At 41.3% G+C, this 25,589-nt stretch overlaps 1 protein-coding gene across 1 annotated transcript in view; it reads right to left on the reverse strand.

The window, feature by feature from the left end:
* Window positions 1-25,589, reverse strand: part of LOC308290024 (uncharacterized protein) — a gene marked incomplete at both ends in the record, with an annotated part of 44,364 nt that overhangs the window by 11,550 nt on the left and 7,225 nt on the right. Inside the window, 7 exons of the mRNA XM_080731801.1 lie at window positions 1,373-1,589; window positions 9,185-10,091; window positions 10,197-10,320; window positions 10,887-11,114; window positions 11,356-12,168; window positions 22,930-23,218; window positions 23,323-23,477. Of these exons, the coding sequence (XP_080587927.1) occupies window positions 1,373-1,589; window positions 9,185-10,091; window positions 10,197-10,320; window positions 10,887-11,114; window positions 11,356-12,168; window positions 22,930-23,218; window positions 23,323-23,477 (2,733 nt within the window). The remainder of the gene's footprint in view (window positions 1-1,372; window positions 1,590-9,184; window positions 10,092-10,196; window positions 10,321-10,886; window positions 11,115-11,355; window positions 12,169-22,929; window positions 23,219-23,322; window positions 23,478-25,589) is intronic.

Here is a 25,589-nt window from a genome sequence, read left to right on the forward strand (position 1 = left end):
CAGCAGCAGCTGCTGTAACAAGATATTTAGTACATGAATCTGTAATGTACAGTTATTATGCATTAGTCATTGATTAATACAATTATATAGCACATAGGGCTGTCACGATATGACATTTTACATGACGATTAATTGTCACTCAAATAATTGGCGATTAACGATTTAATTGTGTTTTTGACGTTGATAATTACATTTCTGTTTGGCTTTTAGGCTTTGAAGTTGCATATGGTAGATTACTGACATATTTGACAACTTACTACTTAAAAAAATAACATTGATAGTGGAAATAGCCGATCTACAAGCTCACAACGCGTCGCGATGCGACGCGTTGTGAGCTTGTAGATCTGCTATTTCCACTATTTCTGACATTTTTCATTCACGATTATGACGATTATGACAAAATAATCACGATAATGTCAAATAATCACGATTAGACGATTATGTAATAATTGTGACAGCCCTAATAGCACATATAAATGCACACACACCTGGCATGATGCAAATTCACCTTGATTCACCTTGCTGTCTTTGTGTGTTCTCCCAGCGGGGATACCTGACTGTGCTGTGAAACACACTACCCTAAGACAGACTTTGCACTTGGGTAGAATGGAGCAGGAGAGCCGGGGTACATGAAGAAATGTGCACATCCATAGTGCACAGCAGATCCTGGAGTTTTCCAATTCACGTAAAAATCCCAGGCTCAGCAGGCTTTCAGACAGAACGAAGATGAAGGCATCTGGAATTGGATAGTCATATATTCCATACAATGTCCATACAATGTACTGAACTTCCCATTCCGGTTTGTATGTCTTGTTCATAAGGACACATTGCCTGTTCCGCTGCTCCATCAGAACAAATGCACTGACTGGCTGAGGTATATTTCTATGATTAATCGATAAATGGTAGCTAAAGCTTTCATTCAAACATGTGCCGTGATTATCGGTGCTCATCTGTGCCAAGAGAAGGAACACGGAATACATTTGATTAGATGGTTACAATTCGTCTCAAAAGAACATAACATAACGTCACTGTCAGGCAGAAATCTCGTATCTCCAAGTTTCAAATTTGTACGTTTTTTTCGTAAAGTAAAGCCCTGCTTCATCATACCAGACTGTCACAAAAAACTAGTGAAAAAAGCAGATCTACAAGCACACAACACCTCGTGATGGGAGGCGTTGGGTGCTTGTACTGTAGATCACTATTAGTTTCACTATTTTAAATCAGTTTTAAAATGATAAATGCAAAACAAAGGGTTTTGGACATACAAGGTTTCCACCCGACAACAACGATAAGCAAATCACATTTTACATTTCTCTTTGGCAAACATGACTCGGATCTTCTGCGGAACGCGAGCCCAATCTGTGCCTCTCACCTGCACCACGTGGGTGAGACAGTGCTCCTTCAGCAACATCTGAATTCTACTTTTGCAGCCCTGCTCTTCTTCCTCCTCACCATTCGAAGCCTCTGATAAATCTTTCTGTAACAGGTTGTCAGTCTGACAGAGCATGAAGCACTCGGTCACACCAGGTGGAAATGCAGAGTCTCTTTTTATCTCCTCACAAAAAACAGTTATGTCGACTGAGGTCTTCCTAAATGATATATGCAACAGAAAGTCAGTTACAAGTTCCCAATTATTGCATTCAAACAAAGCAAGCATTATCCAAATGGAGACGCTGAAAAGCGTTCAGTAGTTTCGAGTCGGCTGAGTTGAGGCCTTGGTAAAATGCAAAGCCTCAATAGAGAGGCAATTACTACACACATAATTGCTGCAAAATGACCTGAATTTTAATTTGTAATTGACTCATTGGCTCCAAAACGTTCCTCTAGAGATTGTTTAATTGCCTGTTTAGATATCCCACAATAATTCAATCACAGTTCCCGACAGAGGAAATTGTACAATTAAAGCTATGTGGTGATTAATCATACAGTATACAATCCACTGTTGTGCTTTGGAAAGATTGACAGAAAGCACCTGTAAGACAAACATTTGTAAAGGTTAGAAATGGTACAAGAAAAATAGTGAAAGTGAACATGTGAGGAAAAATGTACTCACCTATGACATGCCGATGTCAGCTCCTCTTTGTCCTGACTGACAGGTTTTCTAGTGGAGCCATTTGAAGTGGAGGCCATTGTCTTTTCTTCAGACCCATACTGACTGACTTCATTATTCTGATTCAGGCAGAGCCATGTGCAGGGTGACAGTATCCCTGTGAACAGTGCTAAGAACACAAGTGTGACTGGTCTCATCTCAGAGCTTCTCCCTTGGCACAGACTGGATACCTGAAACGATGTGTGTTTTATAGTTTCCTGTAGGCCACCCAGGTGAAGGACGCATACCAATGAACCATTCTCAGAGGCACGTTTACACAATTATTGCGTAAGGCCAACAGGAATTATCAAGAGAATAAGATTATCACCATTAAAATTGTGTCTATATATTATTGCGACCGTAAGGTCGCAGTTTAGTATCAAAACCTCCACCGGCCGTCCGTCCGTCCGTCCGTCCGTCCGTCCGTCCGTCCGTCGGTCACACGTCACACGTCACACCTTTGCCCTGCTCATATCTCCGCATCAGTATGACATCACACTGCTGACATCAGTACCAGTAAGACTCCCTAATCGGGAGATAAGCGACCGTTGGTCGCTTATCTCCACAAATATCACAACCTCCACCTCTCACGTCATACGGGTAGCCATAGTTACACCTGGAATGTTGAATCTCCATATATGGAGATAACCTACGCATCACACAAAGTCTGACCTCACCAGCCCATACTTGGGCATGGACGACTTATATCTCCATATACGGAGATGGCCATATATGGAGATACGATGACATCACAGAGTCCACAGCTGATGATGTGGCGTGATGTCATACAATACACAAACAAGCCCTATATAAAGGGGCAATTCTCACCAGGGAAGAGAGCATTGCCTGGAATGTTGAATCTCCATATATGGAGATAACCTACGCATCACACAAAGTCTGACCTCACCAGCCCATACTTGGGCATGGACGACTTATATCTCCATATACGGAGATGGCCATATATGGAGATACGATGACATCACAGAGTCCACAGCTGATGATGTGGCGTGATGTCATACAATAAACAAACAAGCCCTATATACTGATGCGATACGATGACATCACAGAGTCCACAGCTGATGATGTGGCGTGATGTCATACAATAAACAAACAAGCCCTATATACTGATGCGGAGATATGAGCAGGGCAAAGGTGTGACGTGTGACGTGTGACCGACCGACGGACGGCCGGTGGAGGTTTTCATAGTAAACTGCTCCCTGACGGTCACAATGACATCGGCAGCCATAGTTACACCTGGAATGTTGAATCTCCATATATGGAGATAACCTACGCATCACACAAAGTCTGACCTCACCAGCCCATACTTGGGCATGGACGACTTATATCTCCATATACGGAGATGGCCATATATGGAGATACGATGACATCACAGAGTCCACAGCTGATGATGTGGCGTGATGTCATACAATACACAAACAAGCCCTATATAAAGGGGCAATTCTCACCAGGGAAGAGAGCATTCCCCACTAGCTGAGTATCTTAAGATGGTTGGATGTGATGATAAGCTATAAGCTTAGTTGATCCTGGCGATAAGGTCTGAGTCGAGGAATGCTCTCTTCCCTGGTGAGAATTGCCCCTTTATATAGGGCTTGTTTGTGTATTGTATGACATCACGCCACATCATCAGCTGTGGACTCTGTGATGTCATCGTATCTCCATATATGGCCATCTCCGTATATGGAGATATAAGTCGTCCATGCCCAAGTATGGGCTGGTGAGGTCAGACTTTGTGTGATGCGTAGGTTATCTCCATATATGGAGATTCAACATTCCAGGTGTAACTATGGCTGCCCGTATGACGTGAGAGGTGGAGGTTGTGATATTTGTGGAGATAAGCGACCAACGGTCGCTTATCTCCCGATTAGTGAGTCTTACTGGTATATACTGTATTGTAATAAATGTAGGACACTGATAAATAAACCAGCAAGCCAATCAATAAATTGTGTGTCGACTTGTTTACTTTGCTGTACATATTTATGAGCGGTGCTCCTGGAACAGGAGCTATAGCTCCTACAGCGGGCTATGTCCGGTCAAAAACCAATGGGAAAAACGTGTAAAAAAATGTCCGGGCCTTAAGTAAGCTGAAGCGTGGCCTGCAGTAGGTATGGCCTACATCTGGCACAAATGGCTCAAAGTTTGTTGTGTAAAATGTCCAGGGCTAAAGTAAACTGAAGCGTGGCCTACATCTGGTCTAGATATGGCCTACATCTTGGCAAAAACGGCTCAAAGTTTGCTGTAGGCCCAGGGTCCCATTGGCCAAGCTTTGCAGGTCGTGCTGTGATTGGCTCAATAGACCGCTTTCTATTTCTTTCTGATTTCTGACTGTTATATGAGGTTTTGCAAAGTACTGTGTATATTTGTCTGCCATTTAGGACTTCTAGGATTCTAAAAAATATTTTCTGAAAAAGTTCGAATACTCATTAAAGAAATTACAAAATATGTTTGTTGCTGTATACTGTACATAGCAACAAGAACCCCAAAAGGGGTTCCCGTATTGAAAGGTATAGTTACAAATGAGCCTCGTAAACCCGATTCCTCCTGATGCATGCAAGAGGAGGCTGGTTTACGAGGCTATAGTTACAAATAGTATCCCGTCTTAAATGGGTTAATGTCTCTTTGAATTTAGTACAAAAGGACCGCAATGTAAGGTGCTTTCTTGGGTTTAAATGCTATTAGTAGACCCTGTATCTGAAATGTACTGTCTTGTGCGTTTCCTACTGTATGTGAACTGCTAATAAAGTATTCAATCAATATTCAGTCAATATATAGTTAATGGACTCCGCCAGATGGTGGAGTATTGAGTTCCTCACGCAGCCTCCATCTTGAACCACTCATAGATTGGTGCTACTGTACACCGAACAGCGCCCGGTTTGAACCAATCAGAGCGAGGGATCAGAGCGAGACCGGTCTCTGTGACGCGATTGAGAAGCGCCTGTTGCAGTTACACTGTAGTTCTTTCACTATTCATCTTTGCCGCTACCACAAGCTGCTGTGGTCCTCTTATTTCAAACGCACTTCACGTCACGGCCCCCCACACCCGCCTCGATCCCCATCGGGGGACCGCGACGTGAAGTGTTTGAAAAAACGAGGCTTGCTTTTAATGTTTACTTTCCTTCCAGCGCAGCTACAATACGCCATACAGACATGTCAATATGACTGGTGGGAGTTAGCACACCCAGACTGTGATAGACAGACAGTCCCATCCAATCACCTGCCAAATAGCTTGAAAAAAAGGGACGGCCTTCTTCAGCGGTTGGTCCTGAGTGGTTCCTGATGGAGGCTGTATGAGGAACTCCATCTGGCGGAGTCAGGTTAGTATATAGTGGCAGCTCCAATGGAGGTATGTTGGTTGGTCGGTTGATGACTTTAGTCCTAATAGGACTCTCCTTTATTTCCTCATTAAAATTATGTTTTATGTGGCCACATCCACCTGTTCATTAAGAGAGAATACCACTCATTTTCAACTTTGAACTATGTCATTAATATACCTACAGAAAGTGTTAAAATTATGTTTTTATGTGGCCACACCCACCTGCTCATTAAGTAGACCTGCTTGGTGAGGTCAGGCGGGTGGTGGCCCAGCTGAAGTTAGCCACACCCACAGTGTTGGGTGTATGGTAAAAGGGGAGGGGATGATTTTATGATGTCATTAAATCAGTGTTTTTCAAATGGCTTTCAGGAAGAAACCAAAACTTGGGGAGGCAAATGTGCGCATTATAACCACACCCGGTAGTCTATTAGAGTAAGGTTAACTCCATAGACACATACAAAACTGAAAAAGTAAAAAACTATGGCACCAGCTGTTTAAGATATTTATTATTCATAGGAGAATATACTTTACGTAAAGGTGTAATTTTCAAAATGGCATCCAGAATGGCTGCCAGGAGCTTAAAATGACTGAATATGAATGAATATAATCTCAATTGTACAATTATAAAAAAAAGAATGCCATGCCATTTTTTTGAGGGGCATAAGGCCTTCCCTGGCTATTATTGTTTAGTGACACAGAAACCAAGGATAATATATTTTAAGAGTGAAAAATCTCCTATGCAGCTATGAATGAGCAATGGGATCCGGCACCTTTGCAGATAAACCTTTTCCAGTAATTCACATCAGTTGACACAATACCCGTAATTGCCGGACTATAAGCCGCAGGCTTTTTGTCTCCACCAGCCGAAGGCAGGGGGAGAGTATGTTTTCGCCCCTGTCCGTGCGTCCGTGCGTCCGTCCGTGCGTCCGTGTGTCCGTCCTCCGAGTTTGTTACCAGCTAATCTCCGGCGCCGTTGGCCCGGACGCTACCAAAATGAGCACACACACTCCCTGGATGCCAATTCAGAACCTCTGCCCCACATTTTTCAAATGGCCCTGTTCTAGCGCCACCATGAGGCCGATGTTTGCAAAACACATTTCTGTACACTACTCCTACAGATTTTGTCCAAAAATCACGCAAATCGGTAGACAGCATCTCTACAGTCATGTGATCGACACGCATCTGTCTGATTGTCCATATTCCATCCTGATTGGCTGATATTGGCTTTCAAAGTTTGTAAGATTGGTCCATTTTGGACAAAATGCCTCAAATCACAAACGCACAGTGCAATTAACATGAAATCACGCACACAGGTTCCCACTAGGCTGAGGAAGAAATGCCACTTCAATTTTTTGAGATCAGCCTCATGGTGGCGCTATAACAAGCCGATTCGTGGTTTTACCTATAACTCCACCGATCAGTTTCAAACTTTGTAAGCGCACTCCCTGGATGCCAATTCAGAACCTCTGCCCCACATTTTTCACATGGGCCTGTTCTAGCGCCACCAGGAGGCCAATTTGTGCAAAACTACCTTTTGGCCAGTACTCCTACAGATTTTGTCAAAAAAAATCACGCAAATCGGTAGACAGTATCTCTACAGTCATGTGATCGACATGGTTCTCTCTGATTGTCCATATTCCATCCTGATTGGCTGAGATTGGCTTTCAAAGTTTAAAAGATTGGTCCGTTTTGGACCAAATGCCTCAAATCACAAACACAGAGTGCAATTAACATGACATCGCGCACACACGTTCCCACTAGGATGAGGAAGAAATGCCACTTCACATTTTTGAAATCAGCCTCATGGTGGCGCTATAACAGGCCAATTCGTGGTTTTACCTATAACTCCACCGATCAGTTTCAAACTTTGTAAGCGCACTCCCTATAGGCCAAGGAAAAACCCTTTCCTTGCATTTTTCACATCAGCCTTTTATAGCGCCACCTGGAGGCCGACTTATGTAAGACACATTTTTGGATATTACTCCTTCAGATTTTACCCAAAATGAACACAAATCAGTACACAGTATCTCTACAGTCATATGATCAAGACAGATCTGTCCTGTATTAAATATTCCATCCTGATTGGCTAAGATTGGCCTCCAAACTTTGCAGGATTGATCCGTTTCAAACAAAATGCCTCAAATCAAACAGCGTGCAATTGTAATGAAATTGTGCACGCACATTCGCAAAAGGCCAAGGAAGAAATTACACTACAAAATGTTCAAATCAGCCTCATGGTGGCGCCACGAAAGGCCTAAGATTGGTGAAGAACACATGCCACCCTTTTTACATTGGCCTATTATACCACCACCAGGACGCGTGGCTGGTGGAGACCTGTGCTCGGAAGAGCACTTCTTCTAGTTTCCCATGTTTTGAACCCTGCGGCTTATACAACGTTGCGGCTTATATAGAGATTTTTACAGCTAATGGCCAGTTAGTTAGTTTTACAATGGTCTTTAACAAGGATTTATACGTATATAGATTTTTACAGCTAACGGCCACCAGGACCGCTCTAGCAGGAAGCAGGAGGGACACCTGCGGCTTATAGTCAGGTGCGGCTTATACTGTATATGTAAACATTAGTTTTTGTTCTAAATTTTGCTGGTGCGGCTTATAGTCCAGAAATTACGGTATATACTATCATCATATCCTTTATTTAACCAGATAATTGATATTAAAATCACATTTTCAAGAGAGGCCACTGACTATCCCTAAGAAAATTGCCTACAATTCCGCAAGTTGCATTCTGGGTTTTGACCCAGTCTTGTTGGGGTACTCAGGGGTGTCGCACCAAATTCTGGGCCCTGGGTAATTTAACTATTGAAAAATAGCAGATATACAAGCCCGCAGAAATAGCAGAGCTTGTAGCAGAGCTTGTAGATCTGCTATTTTTTTTAAATCGTGAAATTCGTGCAAGTCTTTGAATATTTCAAATCCTTCGAAGGTTTTTAGAAAAACCTATGTTTCTATGTCAGTGGTACTTTTTTTATGTGAAGGACCCCCAAAATGATATGTATTTGGCCACGGACCCCCATCTCAAAATATTTAGTTCCAGGGACCCCCAGAAGCAAAATTTGAGTTACAAATGTTCGCTTAAAAAATACATAAAGATTTGCACACGTTTTCACGACTTTTCAAAAATAGCATGGACTGTATGGAATGCAATACAATACAATACAATACAATACAATACAATACAATACAGCTGAACCAAGAGCACATTCTAGAATAACTTTATTCTGAAAAGTACTTCATATTCTTGTCGGGGAAAGGGGGGAGGGGGGATGACACATATCAGGATTTGTAAGACAGGACAAGAATCCTTGCCCTGAAGGCCCTGTATTGAAAGAAGCAGACAATATGCACTAGTTTTGAATATGTACATGTACTGAAGAAAAAAATAATTAACTTATAATGGTTAATAATGTTGCATTTACTATGAAAACCTGCCAGTCACTCAGTCTCATGTCACTGGATACACAATCTGACATCATCAGTGATGTCATTTATTCTGATTGTAGTTGAATTCAATGGGGTGCTAGCGAGGATTGGTTGAGCTTCACATGACTTTCTGGCTATCTAGGCAATAAATAAGCAACCACACTTGCAATTTCCAATTGCATCTTTTCTAGTTAATTCTGTCCATGTCCCTCTTATGCTCATATATGGAGATCCCTGATGTCATCAATATTAAGCCCACATCTGGGAATGCCCATCTCTGTTGTTTCAGCGCAACCTCACTTCTCGCCCTTAGGGCGTCTTACTGGTTATTAGATGTCTTCCCCATGATATGTTTTTTTGTATTTTTCTCTGGTTTCAATAATATTATATAACATTTTGGCAGGAAAATGCAGAAAAGCATTCCGTAACTTGAGGCCAGAATTGCAAATATCTCCACAGCTACAGTGAACTTTCCAGGAGAGCTGACATAAGCTGGGATAAAGGCGATCCACACAGCACAGAATATCAGCATGCTGAAGGTGATATATTTGGCTTCATTAAAGTTATTAGGCAACTTTCTCGCAAAAAAGGCCAGAAAAAAACACAAGAAAGCCAAGAGACCGATATACCCCAACACAGCCCAGAAACCTATGGCTGAACCCAGAGCACATTCAAGAATTATCTTTTCCTTAAAATGTGTGACATTCATGACAGGAAAGGGAGGGTTTATTGTTAACCACAGGATACAAATCAGAGCCTGTATCAGAGTGAAGGCCAAAACGCTGAGTCTTTGTTGTACAGGTCCAAACCATTTCATGACATTACTGCCTGGCAGTGTCGCCCTGAAGGCCATTAACACCACTATAGTTTTCCCCAGAACACAAGAGATGCAGAGAACAAAGGTGATGCCAAACGCTGTGTGTCGCAGCATACAGGACCACTCTGAGGGACGGCCAATGAAGGTCAGAGAACACAGGAAACACAGAGTCAGGGAGAACAGTAGCAGGAAGCTAAGCTCAGAGTTGTTGGCCCTGACCACAGGAGTCTCCCTGAACTGGAAGAAAATAATTGCTATAATCACTGTCAAAATCACTCCCATGAAACAAAAGAACATTAAAATGATCCCCATGATTTCTGTGTAAGAAAGGAACTCAATTTCTTTTAAGATGCATGCGTCTCCTCTGACATTGGACCAGTATTTGACAGGACATTTGAAGCATTCCGTCGAATCTGTTTTAAGGCAAAGACAAAAAGAGCAATTTGATGCTGTGGCAATGCGAAGATTATAGTAAAGACTGACATACAAATGAAAAGACTTTCCTTGCCGAGGCATACCTGTGCTGTTGCTTATTTCTCCCACTGTACAAGGTATACACTTGAAACAGCAGAGAGGCTTTCCTTTCTGCAAAACCTTACGAGTTCCTGGGAGACAGCTCTCACTGCACACTGAAACAGGCACCTGGTGCACAAACACACAGTCCATGTGAACTTTGTACTCCTTGATAGGCTATATGCATCTACGCCATTTTGTTCTACTTCCGGGTGTCTTTCGACTTCCTTCACAGGTGTTACTGATGATACTAATGAAGGGTCTGTTCCATTCTGGTCAAACAGAGTCAGGGTGCTGATATTGTGCATGTTGGCTCACTGGAAACACTCTGCTACACCAGTGGGTCTCAAAGTGTCCTTGAGTGGGTTCCAAATGTCCCCATACAGAACCACAGCACAATAAATCAAACAGAGCCTTCATTAGTATCATCAGTAACACCTGTGAAGGAAGTCGAAAGACACCCGGAAGTAGAACAAAATGGCATATATGCATAGAGCCTATTGAATTGAATCTAATTGATTTTTATTTTATTTTATTTTAAATGTTGCTATTTACAATTTTTTTACACATAATTCAATACCAGACAATAATAATGGAAGACGCATGTAACAATATGTATGAGGATTTGTGAATCATGAAATTGCATACTGGCCCACAAACCATAAATATGACAATAAGGATAAATGAATATGTACCGTGTCACTACTTCCTCCCCACACTGGGTGGAGACCTTTCATGACGAACTGATGCTCACTGGGCAGGGAAGCATCATAAATTCCAATGTTGGCTACATGCATAGTTCCAGAGGTGACTCTTTGTAAATTGATGAGTTCGTATATCGCGGGTGAATCGCCATTATTGTCAAAAAACACCCTCTCCCCTTGTTTTGTAGAGAAATCAACATTTTGTAAATAATGCAAAACCTGTAGAGAACAAGGATTCTATCCTTTAGCCTTTCTTTTCTTAATTTTCTTTTCTTTTCTAAGCAGCAAAATGTGGACTGTTAATTTATCTCCGAAAGTTTAACAATTGATGTGTGACTTTGAAGGTAGATTGTTTCACACTTTCAGGGTTAAAATTAACAATGTGGATTTTATTGTGTATTAACGTGAAAATTAACTGTAGATACAAATGAGTTTACAGTTTGATCATTGTCTTTCTTACCTGCCAAGGCTGTATGTGGGTAACATCAGCACAGCTCCCATTGGAGAATGGACCCTGACCATCTTCACATTTGAACAGGTTGTCAAGAGCGTGAGCCACTGCATAAACTGATTTGTAGACATTGTTAGTGAATCTCAGCTCAGAAACATCCGTGAACTGCGAGTCAACATCTCGCAGGCTCTCAAAGCCACTGCACAGTGGTTTTTGCGTCTCAGAAGTCACATTCAGAGAACAGTCAAACACGTCTTCCCAAAAGTCTCGGACAAACTGGCTTTCGGGGAACTGTGAGGGGTGAAGCTCCCTGAGATGTTCCTCCAGCCCTGGAATCTGAGCTCTGCTAACAGTGAAGCCTATGGAGCCCAGCAGGATGCTGTGTCCCTCACTGGCAGTGAGAGAGTGGTCTGTGATCCAGGCGTCACTGCCAACCCATTGCAATCCTGTAATGTTCTCTTTATGTAGTTGTCTTGCAAGGACCTTAATTTCTCTGTGGGTCACAAAGGCCATGATGACCTTAGAAGTGGAATGTTTTATGACTTCAACCACTTTTGCCAGTTTGTGAATTGGTCCTGTTTGCTCAAAGGCCATAGAATACTCAACACACACTCCCAATTCTTGTGCAGCTAGTATAAAGGTTCTTATTCCATTGATTCCATAATCATTATCGCTGCTTATTGCACCGACCCAGGTCCAGCCAAAGTGCTTAACCAGCTTTGCCAGGGCTCTGCTCTGGTAATAGTCACTAGGGATGGTTCTGAAGAAAGATGGAAACTCTTCTCTGTTGCTTAGACATGCACAAGTTGCAAAGTGGCTGATCTGTGTAAATAAAATGTGTGATATTTGGGATTAATTGAAAATGTTTCTACATGCTGCTCACAATATTATGAACAGAATCACAAATGATATGTATCTCTATTATTAGCATATTGACTCCAGACAGGCTCTTTCGTAATAAGAAAACTAAGATGTTTACCACTGGAATCTGGAACCTGCCAATAATCCGTGCAAATCCAATAGTTGGTGTAGAGCCCGAGTGGCCTAGCACAGCCAGAGCAGTTTCAGACTTCGTACAGCTCCTTTCATTTATGAGCTCCCTCTGTCCATTTGCTAAACTGATGGCAGACTGCATGATGTTTGATAATCCACAGGCATTATAGATTTTGTAGCCCAGTTTGTGATTAGGGAGGATAGAAGGGTTTTGATTTATTTCTTCGATAGCAAAGATCATGGTTTGGGCAAATTTGAATTCTCTTGTATTAACACTAGAAGGAAAGGCATTAACACAACACCTTTTCAAATAAGCAACTACGGTAAACAACATCAATTTGCATAGAAAAAGAAACAAACTATACAAAAAAAAAGTCCATACTCACTTCAAACATCTGGGAGGATTGGGTAAACTCTGAAAAGTTGGAACATTCCCTCTAAAGCCAGTGCGAAAGGTGAAGATGCCCCCCAAGAAGAGATGACCGTCCTTGCTGAGCTCAGGTAGCAGTGCCCTTACCTGCAGTCTACACACCGACTTCACCATGCTGAGCTGCAGGGCCAGAAGCACCAGCCTCAGCAGTGGCATGACTCCGCTCTGCAGGCCAGGATGTCGTCTCCCACCCTGTAGCACACATGCTTTTATAGTCCCTGTATGCCAGTGGTTCTCAACCAGTGGTGCTTGAGGGGGTTCCAGGTGGTCCCCATTTAAATGATGGAGAGTTGGTAACCAAATGGACCCTCCCAATTTTAATATAGGATAGTATACATAATGAAATATTTTTTGACACAGAATCAAAAGTTTTATTGCCATGATTCACCAGGAGCCTGGATGACTTGGTTCCAGGCTTAAACGTATTTCTTATCTCTGTGGGGGAAACAAACTAATGGGGTTTCTATCTGTGGCACCACAAAATGGCAGCCACTGCTATGCCCTATTGTGGGGGAACATTTGGAAAATAGACGAGCTACAAGCTCACAATGCGGTGAAACGCGATGAATCAGCTTGTACTGTAGCTTAGTACAGAGCTTACCCTGGCAAACTAATATTATCTAACTAAGTATAGAGGCTTTAATAAGTGGTTAACGTCATGTTTCATGTGCCAAAATGATTGCAACCGTATCAAATGTGTACACAGACTGGGACACTTGGACATAACAAGCTGTAGAATGTGTTATGATTGCATTATATGAGCTTATGAGTAGGCCTACTTATAAGGCCTACTTATAACTGTAATTATGCCATGTTGTAAGCAGATTACAATACATTTATACATGTCCTTATAAGTCATTATAATAACGTTTATAATGTGTTGTGAGGTTATAAAGCATTAGACTAGAGTATGAGCTCTTAAAACTATGATATACGTTATGAGCAGATATAATTCGTTATAAGTATATCCACGACTTTCCAACGCCCCATAGTGCATTGCTCGGCTGTACCGAGCTTCCGGCGCCGCAGCCTTGTGTGATTTACAAGCTCACAACAGGCTGCATCTGCGACACGACGTGAGCTTGTACTGTATGTCTGCTGTTAAACCGGAAGTGTGGTCCAAACAGGTCCAAATAATCTCCAGTAAAATCCCGCGGAAACAGGTGGATAAATAATCCATTATAGGCATGGAATGCATAGCAAATGCTTCCACTAATTTATTTTCTTTTGGAAATATGGATTAAAGGTTCATTCATAGTGTACTTTTCTCCCTTCCAAGAAATGTAGTGGAGTCAAAAGTACAATGTTTGTCTTTGGAATGTAGTGGAGTGAAAAAAAAAAAAAAAACTTCAGTAAAAGTACTTATTACTGTAGTTACTGTCCACCACACTCCTGGTCATTTCAAGAGGACGTCTGCTACAGTATTTTATAGAGCTGAATCATCGGATGCAAGAAACACTTGGCATGAGGTTTGGGGCCTGTACAGTGTAGCCAGAAGTTGTCTTTGAGATTCACTGGAACATTTTGCAGGCTAGTGCAGTGGCTCTCGAACTTGTCAAGGACGGTAAATGAGCATGTATTTTTCCACGGACCCATTATGAGTTGCTACACATGTAGCAACTCATAATGTAATAACGGCTCATAATGTAATAAGGGCTCATAATGTAATAAGAAAAATGTAATAAAAACTCATAATGTAATAATCAGCTCATAATGTAATAAAACAACAAGCGCATAACGTAATAATGGATTTTTCAATAATGTAATAATGTAATAATGTGTTACATTAAGAACCTCCACATAGGAGGCTCATAATGTAATAAAACTTCATAATGTAATAATGTATTTTTTATTACATTATAAGCTGATTATTACATTATGAGCTTTTATTACATTTTAATTATTACATTATGCGCTTGTTTTTTATTACATTATGAGCTGATTATTACATTATGAGTTTTTATTACATGTTTTTATTACATTATGAGCCCCTATTACATTATGAGTTGCTACACACCCTGCCAACTTTGTTGATGAAAAATGGAGCAACTATCTGCTAAACATGCAGCAAATGAATACAAATAGGGATCATTTAGCTGTACAAAGAGCATCCACAATGTTCAACATACAGTTCGTGATTGTATCGACACTGGGTGTTGATGCAACATCGATAATGTCCCTATGTGGTCAGTATGACGACAGCTAGTTCTGGGCCACTTTGCCGAAGGTCATGGGGACCATTATGTAACTACAGTACAAGCCCTGGCTTCTCTATCCCACAAAAACATCAATCAAACAGGTAGCCACATGTATCACAGTCAAGCTCAAATTATAAATAACAATAGTCTAGAATATGCCCAAAGATGGTGTATGAAACAACAGAGACGTCCATACATTAGCATAATGACTTAATAGTAGGGTGACCATATTTTCAGACGCTCAAACCGGGACGCAAACCACTGTTGCCTGAAACCGGGACCCTAAAAGCAATGCGCAAGTTATCGCGCACGTGCGTGCCCATTCTCTAACGTTCGTGCAAGCGCACATACACCGCAGGGTTGCAAACAGGCAGTGAGTGATTGACAAAGAGCCTCAGCATTGAATTCAGACGCACAATTAATTTGTACATGTTTTCTGATTGGTTAGGTGAGCATGTTTTCATGAAAAGAACATGATAAATGTCTATGCAACCACTGAAAAGAGATACTATTATTGGCACAATTGTGTAGTGAATGTTGAAAAGCGGGACATATTAGTGTTTTAGAGATATTTGTCGGGACACCGGGACACGCAGCTTGAAAACGAACAGTCCCGGCCAAACCGGGACGTCTGGTCACCCTACTTAATAGTGTGGTCTCAGTTGTAAGCCAAAAAGCTTACTAGGATCTCCATTTAGTTGACCTTGTACCAGTGAACTGTACTGTCATGAACCTTTTCCTATGCAAACTTCTAATACAGTCTTCAATCAATCAATCAATCAATCAATCAATCAGGGATAGATAGCACCTTAACCCTGCAGCCACACTGAGGCGCTCCATCACAATAGTGCACCAGTTCTTTTAGAGTTGTGCATACTAGTATCCACCTAACGTTTCTTCAAAACCCTTAGGTGTAACCAGTCATTACAGACAGCAACGTTAGCTTAGCTTAGCTTAGCTCATGTGAATATCTTTTGTTTACAGTTGATCCTCTGGTGCCCCCCTGTGGTTGTTGATGCCCTGTGCTTCAGCACGTCAAGCCCTATTATAAATCCGGCCCAGGGCCAGAGTGAGGGACCGAGTCAGGGCCAGAGTGAGGTACCGAGTCAGGGCCAGAGTGAGGGCTAGACTTAGGGCCAGAGTGAGGGACAGATCGAAGTGGTGCGCTCTCCTCTGCTTCCTGGACTCTTTGAATCAAGTGTGTGACTGGTCCATCAAGGCTTACATAAAGGTCCCCATGACCTTCGGCAAAGTGGCCCAGAACTAGCTGTTGTCATACTGACCTCATGGGTATATTATCGATGTTGCATCAACACCCAGTGTCGATACAATCACGAACTGTATGTTGAACATTGTGGGTGCTCTTTGTACAGCTAAATGATCCCCATTTGTATTCATTTGCTGCATGTTTAGCAGATAGTTGCTCCATTCTTCATCAACAAAGTTGGCAGGGTGTGTAGCAACTCATAATGTAATAAGGGCTCATAATGTAATAAAAACATGTAATAAAAACTCATAATGTAATAATCAGCTCATAATGTAATAAAAAACAAGCGCATAATGTAATAATTAAAATGTAATAAAAGCTCATAATGTAATAATCAGCTCATGATGTAATAAAAATCACACCCGTGTGAAGTGGAGCTGTGTGTGTGTGTGTGTGTGTGTGTGTGTGTGTGTGTGTGTGTGTGTGTGTGTGTGTGTGTGTGTGGATCATGTGTACCGATTTTTGTGAGATTTGAAGAAAATATGTAGGAAAAGGAGCAAAAAGTGTGTTTTGGAGAAAATTCAAGATGGCGGAAAATCTATCATGGCGCAAATGGGCGTGGCCTATATGGGGAGATGCGTCATGACCCAAGGAATCCAGGGAAAAAATATTTTTAATTTTCCGACCTACGGTTCAAGAGTTACAGGCCAAAACGTAAAGTGGGGTGTTATGGCGCCACCATGCGGCCAAATGACACAATTATTTTTTATTTAATCCTTGAAATCATTATGAACCTCCTCTCCAAGTCTTGAAACTCTAGCCCCTATGGTTTGCGAGAGACAAATAATTGAATGTGAGTTTTTGCGATTCCCATTATAAGTCAATGGGGAAAATTAATTCACTAATAAATTAATATCAATTAAACTATAGAACCTTTCTCTTAGAAAAGTAATAGCCCACGATTCCCGAGTAAGCCGTTCGATTTGACATATGGCGCGAGTGTGTGGTGGCAAAACTGTGGGACTAGTGGCGTGCCGAAGTTTAGGAAGTTCAGGCTACATACAGACACACACACAGACAGACAGACACACAGACAGACCCACACGGCCACGTATAGGGAGCCTGTGCTTCACACAGCTCCAAAAATGCATTATTACATTATGAAGTTTTATTACATTATGAGCCTCCTATGTGGAGGTTCTTAATGTAACACATTATTACATTATTACATTATTGAAAAATCCATTATTACGTTATGCGCTTGTTTTTTGGAGCTGTGTGAAGCACAGGCTCCCTATACGTGGCCGTGTGGGTCTGTCTGTGTGTCTGTCTGTCTGTGTGTGTGTCTGTATGTAGCCTGAACTTCCTAAACTTCGGCACGCCACTAGTCCCACAGTTTTGCCACCACACACTCGCGCCATATGTCAAATCGAACGGCTTACTCGGGAATCGTGGGCTATTACTTTTCTAAGAGAAAGGTTCTATAGTTTAATTGATATTAATTTATTAGTGAATAAATTTTCCCCATTGACTTATAATGGGAATCGCAAAAACTCACATTCAATTATTTGTCTCTCGCAAACCATAGGGGCTAGAGTTTCAAGACTTGGAGAGGAGGTTCATAATGATTTCAAGGATTAAATAAAAAATAATTGTGTCATTTGGCCGCATGGTGGCGCCATAACACCCCACTTTACGTTTTGGCCTGTAACTCTTGAACCGTAGGTCGGAAAATTAAAAATATTTTTTCCCTGGATTCCTTGGGTCATGACGCAACTCCCCATATAGGCCACGCCCATTTGCGCCATGATAGATTTTCCGCCATCTTGAATTTTCTCCAAAACACACTTTTTGCTCCTTTTCCTACATATTTTCTTCAAATGTCCCAAAAATCGGTACACATGATCCACACACACACACACACACACACACACACACACACACACACACACACACACACACACACACACACACACACACACACACACACACACACACACACACACACACACACACACACACACACACACACACACACACACACACACACACACACACACACAGCTCCACTTCACACGGGTGTGATTTTTATTACATTATGAGCTGATTATTACATTATGAGTTTTTATTAAATTGTTCTTATTACATTATGAGCCCTTATTACATGAGCTGTTATTACATTATGAGTTGCTACAGACCCTCAACTGAAAAGGTTTTGAGCCAGGGACCCCCAGAAAAGAAGATTTATGAAGGGGGAAAAAATATTTTTGAGTAGCCAACATATAAATGCATGAAGTGGTTAAAATGATTGTGATGCTATGTACAGTAGGTAGGTATGTGCTTTATTCATCCCGAGGGTAAATGAAGGTGTTACAGTAGCTCTCATAGAGTCATCAATAAAAACACATTTGATTTAAAAGAAATCTAAAATAGGCATCTAAGCATAGTCAACCTAACCTACACTTTTAAAACAGACCAAACACGACTAAAGAGTCTGATGGCTTGCATCCCACATTCCCCATCTTAATCAGCCTGATCAAGCCAACAGCAGTTGTACAGTCTATGTTGACTACTTTTGCTCGGGACCCCCTAGAACCCTCCCAATGACCCCTGGGGGTCCCCAGGCCCCACTTTGAGAACCACCAGGCTTCTGGAATAAGATGAAGAATAGTATAATATATTGTTAATAACCAGCTGTTTGGGATTTCAAATCAAACACCTGTGTTGGTCCTCAACATGGCGGGTGTAGGACTTCAATTGCAACCCATGAATACTCCAAGTTAAACGTTATTAATATTGAAGGAAAAATCCCAATCGCTGAAGTAGAAGGTCATATACAAGCTATGGTAGTGGCTTATCATAATTCTGCATCAGGTTTTAATAATATATGTTAATATAATGTCATTAGTGCAAATGTACACATAGACCCTGACGTTCACCCTGAGGCCATGACTCACATGTTGCACATGTTGTGTAAGAGGATGAGGCAATATGTTGTACTGTTTTATCCCCCGTGTCTGGAATCACACCATAGGGTAATAGGGATGTTGGCACCAGCTGGAGACTTATTTTTCTGTCAGTGTGTTTGTTTCTTTATTTGTTATTATGTGTGTAACTGTGTATGCATGTGACATGTCTCTCTTTCAGTGTATTGCATCATTGTTCATTGAGCTTAGAACAGGGATCTTCAACAGCGGGTCCGGGACCCTACAGTATGGGGTCCTCAGAGTTACTACAGGGGGGCCGCCAAATCTTCGTGTGATATGATCATGTTTTTTACATTTACCACTTTAACCCTAGCATCCCTATTCTGAGTGGAACTGAGTGGAAAAATAGCAGATCTACAAGCTTACAACGCCTTACGCTGCGAGGCGTTGTAAGCTTGTAGATCGGCTATTTTTGGCAGAGGTTTGTAGAGGGAAAAGAAAAGCAGACACATTACTCCAACATGATGACAGTGCTGTCAAACATGTCAAAGAAATCTATGAACATAATCTGTAACACAATTTTATTCAATATAGTGGGGGTCCCTGCTTCATCTCTCTCTCAGCTAAGGGGTCCTTGGCCTGAAAACGTTGAAGACCCCTGTCTTAGAATATCAGGGGAATGAGAGTCAGCCTGCATATTTTGAAAATCTTAAGAGCTGTTTGCAGGCAAAATGAAGCATTATATGATTTCAGAGTTTTATCAGAGAGTTTTTATTTAGAAGTATAATAATACAAAATTCTGACATTACAAGTCATTTTACAATTGACCTTATTCACACAACAATTATGCTGTTACTACATATTTGGACGTGGGGAAACTCCATCCTGACAGAAGACATAAATTATGAGGAGAGATGATCATTTTAATCAGAATTGTACCACAGCTTTTAATAGTTATTTATGAGAACAAATGAATATATGTATTTTAACTAATATACTGATAATACGTAACAACAGATCGTATCAGTTTGACCTTACAGGAAGCTTTTTCTTTTTTTTTCCTCTTGCAAGAGAGAATACATAAATTAATATTGCACTAGGAACTGTGAATATGTTCTATTCTACTGCAAAACCTAATTAAGTTATGATGGTTAATAATAATATATATCATTGTTAACCATTCGATGTCTTCCCCATGATGTGTTTTCTTGTATTCTTCTCTGGTTTCAATAATATTATATAACATTTTGGAAGGAAAATGCAAAAAAGCATTCCATAACTTGAGGCCAGTATTGCAAATATCTCCACAGCTACAGTGAACTTTCCAGGAGAGCTGACATAAGCTGGGATAAAGGTGATCCACACAGCACAGAATATCAGCATGCTGAAAGTGATCAATTTGGCTTCATTAAAGTTATCAGGCAGCTTTCGAGCTAAAAAAGCCAGAAAAAAACACAAGACAGCCAAGAGACCGATATACCCCAACACAGCCCAGAAACCTATAGCTGAACCCAGAGCACATTCAAGAATTATCTTTTCCTTAAAATGTGTGAAATTCATGACAGGAAAGGGAGGGTTTATTGTTAACCACAGGATACAAATCAGAGCCTGTATCAGAGTGAAACCCATAACGCTAAGCCTTTGTTGTACAGGTCCAAACCATTTCATGACATTACTGCCTGGCAGTGTCGCCCTGAAGGCCATTAACACCACTATAGTTTTCCCCAGAACACAAGAGATGCAGAGAACAAAGGTGATGCCAAACGCTGTGTGTCGCAGCATACAGGACCACTCTGAGGGACGGCCAATGAAGGTCAGAGAACACAGGAAACACAGAGTCAGGGAGAACAGCAGAAGAAAACTCAATTCAGAGTTGGTGGCCCTGACCAGCGGAGTCTCTATGTGGCAGTAGAAGATCAATATTGTGGCCACAGTCATAAATGCTCCCAACAGGGAAAACAGAGCTAAGAGAGATCCCATGATTTCACCATAAGCCAAGTATTCAATGTCCTTTAGAAGGCAGGTATCTCTATTTCTGTTGGGCCAGTACTCCGCAGGGCATTTCATGCAACGGATTGAATCTGTAAAAAAACAAAATAAAAACAGAACTGTTTAATCAATACGAAATACATCATGCACGCACGCATGCACGCATGCACGCACGCACGAACAAACACACACATGCATGCGCACGCGCGCGCACGCACGCACACATGCACACACGCATGAATTACTGTTTAATTGTTAACTTAGCCGTTTGAATACATTTAAGTACTGCATTATTGTTTGTAAACTAACCTGTTACATTGCTAATCGCACCTGCTGGACACGGCACACAGTCATAGCAGCAGACTGGCTTTCCTTTTTGCAGGACTTTGCGAGTTCCTGGGGAACAGCTTTCACTGCACACTGACACCGGTACCTGCAACACAAACACCATGTAGAATTCAACCCATCCCCACATCAACTCTGTAAAATGTGTGAAAATACATTCCCAGTTCCCCGTTTTACCGTGGTCACACCGCCACCCCAGACAGCTGAGATGTTATTCATCATAAACTGATATCTCACTGGAAGAGAGGCATCATACATGCCAATTGTAACTCCTTCCATTGTCCCCTTGTTAGTTATTTGTAAATTCACGAGTTCATATCTTGCAGGAGAGTCTCCATTTCTGTCAAAATAAACTCTTTCCCCTTCCTTTGTGGTGAAATTCACAGTGTGCAGATAATGCAATACCTTTGAAAGAAATTAAGTATCATTAAAGCATTATATTGATGGCAACTGTCATAAATATTGTTTGATAATTGTGTGCCAGGAATGTGAGGGAAGTTACGACTGCTGACCTTCCAAGGCTGTATGTGGGTAAAATCAGCACAGCTCCCATTGGAGAATGGACCATGACCAACCTCACATTTGAACAGGTTGTCAAGAGCGTGAGCCACTGCATAAGCCGATTTGTAGACATTGTTAGTGAATCTCAGCTCGGAAACATCTGTGAACTGCGAGTCAACATCTTGCAAGCTCTCAAAGCCACTGCACAGTGGTTTTTGCGTCTCAGAAGACACATTCAGAGAACAGTCAAACACATCTTCCCAAAAGTCTTTGACAAACTGGCTGTCGGGGAACTGTGAGGGGTGAAGCTCCCTGAGATGTTCCTCCAGCCCTGGAATCTGAGCTCTGCTAACAGTAAAGCCTATGGAGCCCAGCAGGATGCTGTGTCCCTCACTGGCAGTGAGAGAGTGGTCTGTGATCCAGGCATCACTTCCCAGCCACTGTAGTTCTGTAATATTCTGTTTGTACAGCTCTGCTACTAGAACCTTGATTTCTCTGTGGGACATAAACGCCATGATGACCTTGGCAGTTGATTGCCTGATGATCTTTATAATTCTCTGCATCTCATGAACTGGCCCTGATCGTGAAACTGCTTCAGAGTACTCTATGCACACTCCATATTCATATGCAGCTTGGATGAAAGCGGCCATGCCATTGAGGCCATATTCATTGTCAACGCATATAGCCCCTACCCATGTCCAGCCAAAGTGACTGACCAGCTTTGCCAGAGCTCTGCTCTGGTAATAATCACTGGGAATGGTTCTAAAGAAAGTAGGATATTCTCTTCTGTTGCTCAGACATGCACAGGTTGCAAAGTGGCTGACCTGCAGGTAAAAAAGGCAAAATGAGGGGCAGCATAGAAGATTACTGTTTCACTATGGGTAACATTAAACATGCAGTCACACAGATGTATAAATTAATTCAAATAAAACAACAAACTATGTAAAGGTCGATTAAATTGACACTGAATGCAGTTTTTTATCATGTTCTTACCACAGGTACATGAAACCTCCCAACAGCTCGTGCAAATGCAATAGTAGGCCTTGATCCTGAATGTCCAAGGATAGCTTGCACAGTGTCAATTTTGGTGCAGTTATTTTCAAAAATGTCTGTCTTTTGTCCACTCAGCAGTGCTATTGCAGCCCTCAATATATCCATAGTTCCACAGTCATCATAGATCCTATATCCAAGCTTAACATCAGGGAGTATTTCAGGATTTCTATTGATTTCATTTATGGCAAAGATCATTGTCTGAGCAAATTTAAATTCCCTGAAATTAAAGCTTGCAAGGTGAAAAAGAAAGAATAAATTGACCTCTAACATGCAAACAGATTCAGACACATATATCCATTTTACACACATGCATAAATTAGGAACAATACATACTTTTTGCATTTTCGTATTTGCGGAATTGTCTGAAATGTGTCAATGACACCATCTTGCCCTGTGCGGAATGAGAAAATGCCTCCAATAACAAGGTCTCCATCCTGGGACAGCTCAGGTGGCTCAGCCGTGCCTTGCAACCTATATACCAAGTCTCCCTTCCCAATTAGCATAACCAAAAGGGCAAGCTTCAGCAATGGCATTGCTCTGTTCCACAAGTCAGGCTAAAGGATGCTGCAGCATTTATATTCTTTCAGATGCAGGAGTGGCCCAGGTTTGATGATCAGGAAAGGCCTCAGGAGACCAGAGGACACCAAACAAGTTACAGAGTTACAAGTTAAGTCGTTTTTTAGTTATTGATGACATGGGGGGAAACAGCAGTAAAGCCTACCCTTTTTCAATTGGGTCAGAGGTTGATTAAAGATATTGCGCTTCCAGAGGAAACAGATTTTTAGCCATAAAAGTCATGACATCAAAGCAAAAAAATACCCCATTTCCGTGGTGGCACAATATTCAGTACGATTCATTCTCTGAGGTTAAAGGGATACCTGTGCATTTTTTAAACAGTAGAGCCTAATTATACATGGCACCTAGTAGGCCTACACATAACTAAGACTGTACTATCTAGTAGTAGTTTTATGTCATCTCTCTTCACCCAACGTATTTGACGTAACAATATATTTTGTGCCCATAATTTATTACTTCACCACTACATTAATGCTAGCTTGCATGCATGGATTAAAGGGGAAATCCAGACCAAAATATATTCCCCCCCTGAATTTGGTGTGGTATAAATAAAAATAAATAGCAGCTAAAGAATATAATCTAGTTAGTTAGCTAGAACCCAGTAGTATGAATGAGAAGATAACGTACGCTTCTAGTGTAGTAAGCTTCTAGAATAGCCGTAGCTACGTAGCTATGTAGAAAACATGTAGCTATGTAGGGGGTAGGTATGTTTTGGTCTGGATTTCCCCTTTAATATCCACCGGGTCGCTAAATCTACCGACTGGGTCGCTAAATCTACAGACTGGGTCGCTAAATCTACCGACTGGGTCGCTAAATCTACCGACCGGGTCGCTAAATCTACCGACCGGGTCGCTAGATTTAGCGGATTATAATACAATATAAATTTGTATTACAACTATCCCAATTATAATACACTATAATGGATTATAACTGTGATTATAATACACTATAAAGTATTAATGTATTACTATGATAATTATAATACACTATAATAGATTATGATAGTGGTTATAACACAATAGAATCTATTATCATGTATTACACCTATATGGTGGTCTAAATGAAAAGTCAGTGAGTGGTCAGTCATTATGAGGGTGCAGGAAGACTGGGCACTAGTGGTGGGCACCTAAATATTGTGGGCACTTCAATGTTAAGTTGGATGAAATACGGTAATTGCTGTGTGTGGTTCTATTTGGGCTGTGTCAATAATTTTGACAAATAATAGCTTGCAGCAAGGTAAAAAAAAAAAAAAAAAAACATTTGAATAGCCAAAAGTATAAAAATATTATGGTTAAAAAAAATAACTAATAAGAACTAAGTTAGTTCATTTTGGGGAACCATGAACTTTAGTTCAAAATGTAGAATTCTGAACTAGGAAATGAACTAGTTCATTTTAGAAGTTTTGAACTTGAACTAGTTCGTTTTGAAAGTGAACTTTCCCAACACTGGGAGTGGAGGGGGCCAAGGGGGTCTTATTTATTTGTCCAAAGAAATAAAACAAAGACTGTGAAATGGCAAATTAACAAAGTGACTTTTGTGCCTGGACAAGTGAAAGGGAAATGCACTTGTCCAGAGGACACTCTGCCTCAAAAAGTTAATGTTAAGCCCTGCTACTATAGCTGTGGCTTTTGGTTTCACTTTACTGTGATGCTCCTAGCAGCTTTGTGCTGACTATGGACTGTGGAGTGGAGGTGGCCATGGGGGTCTTATTTATTTGTCAAAAAAAAAGAGGAAGAGCCCTGCTACTATAGCTAGTATATATCCCCCGACCCTCTCAAAATGGCTGCCGGGGGAGGGGCATCCCAGTATGACACCAGCTTTGCAAGGCCTATTGGATATATTATGCCACTTTGATGTGGTGTCATAATTAAACATAATGTTGACATGGCATACTGACTATCATAATTAAACTAAATGTTGACATGGCACACTGACTATCAAGAAAATAAAAAACGTGGCACTTCATGTCAAAAAGCTTTCCGGCCCCTGGTCTATTAGGTATGGGTTCAGAATGAACAGAACCA

This window comes from Nannobrachium achirus, assembly GCF_963921795.1.
Source record: "Nannobrachium achirus genome assembly, chromosome: 8".
NCBI lineage: Eukaryota > Metazoa > Chordata > Actinopteri > Myctophiformes > Myctophidae > Nannobrachium > Nannobrachium achirus.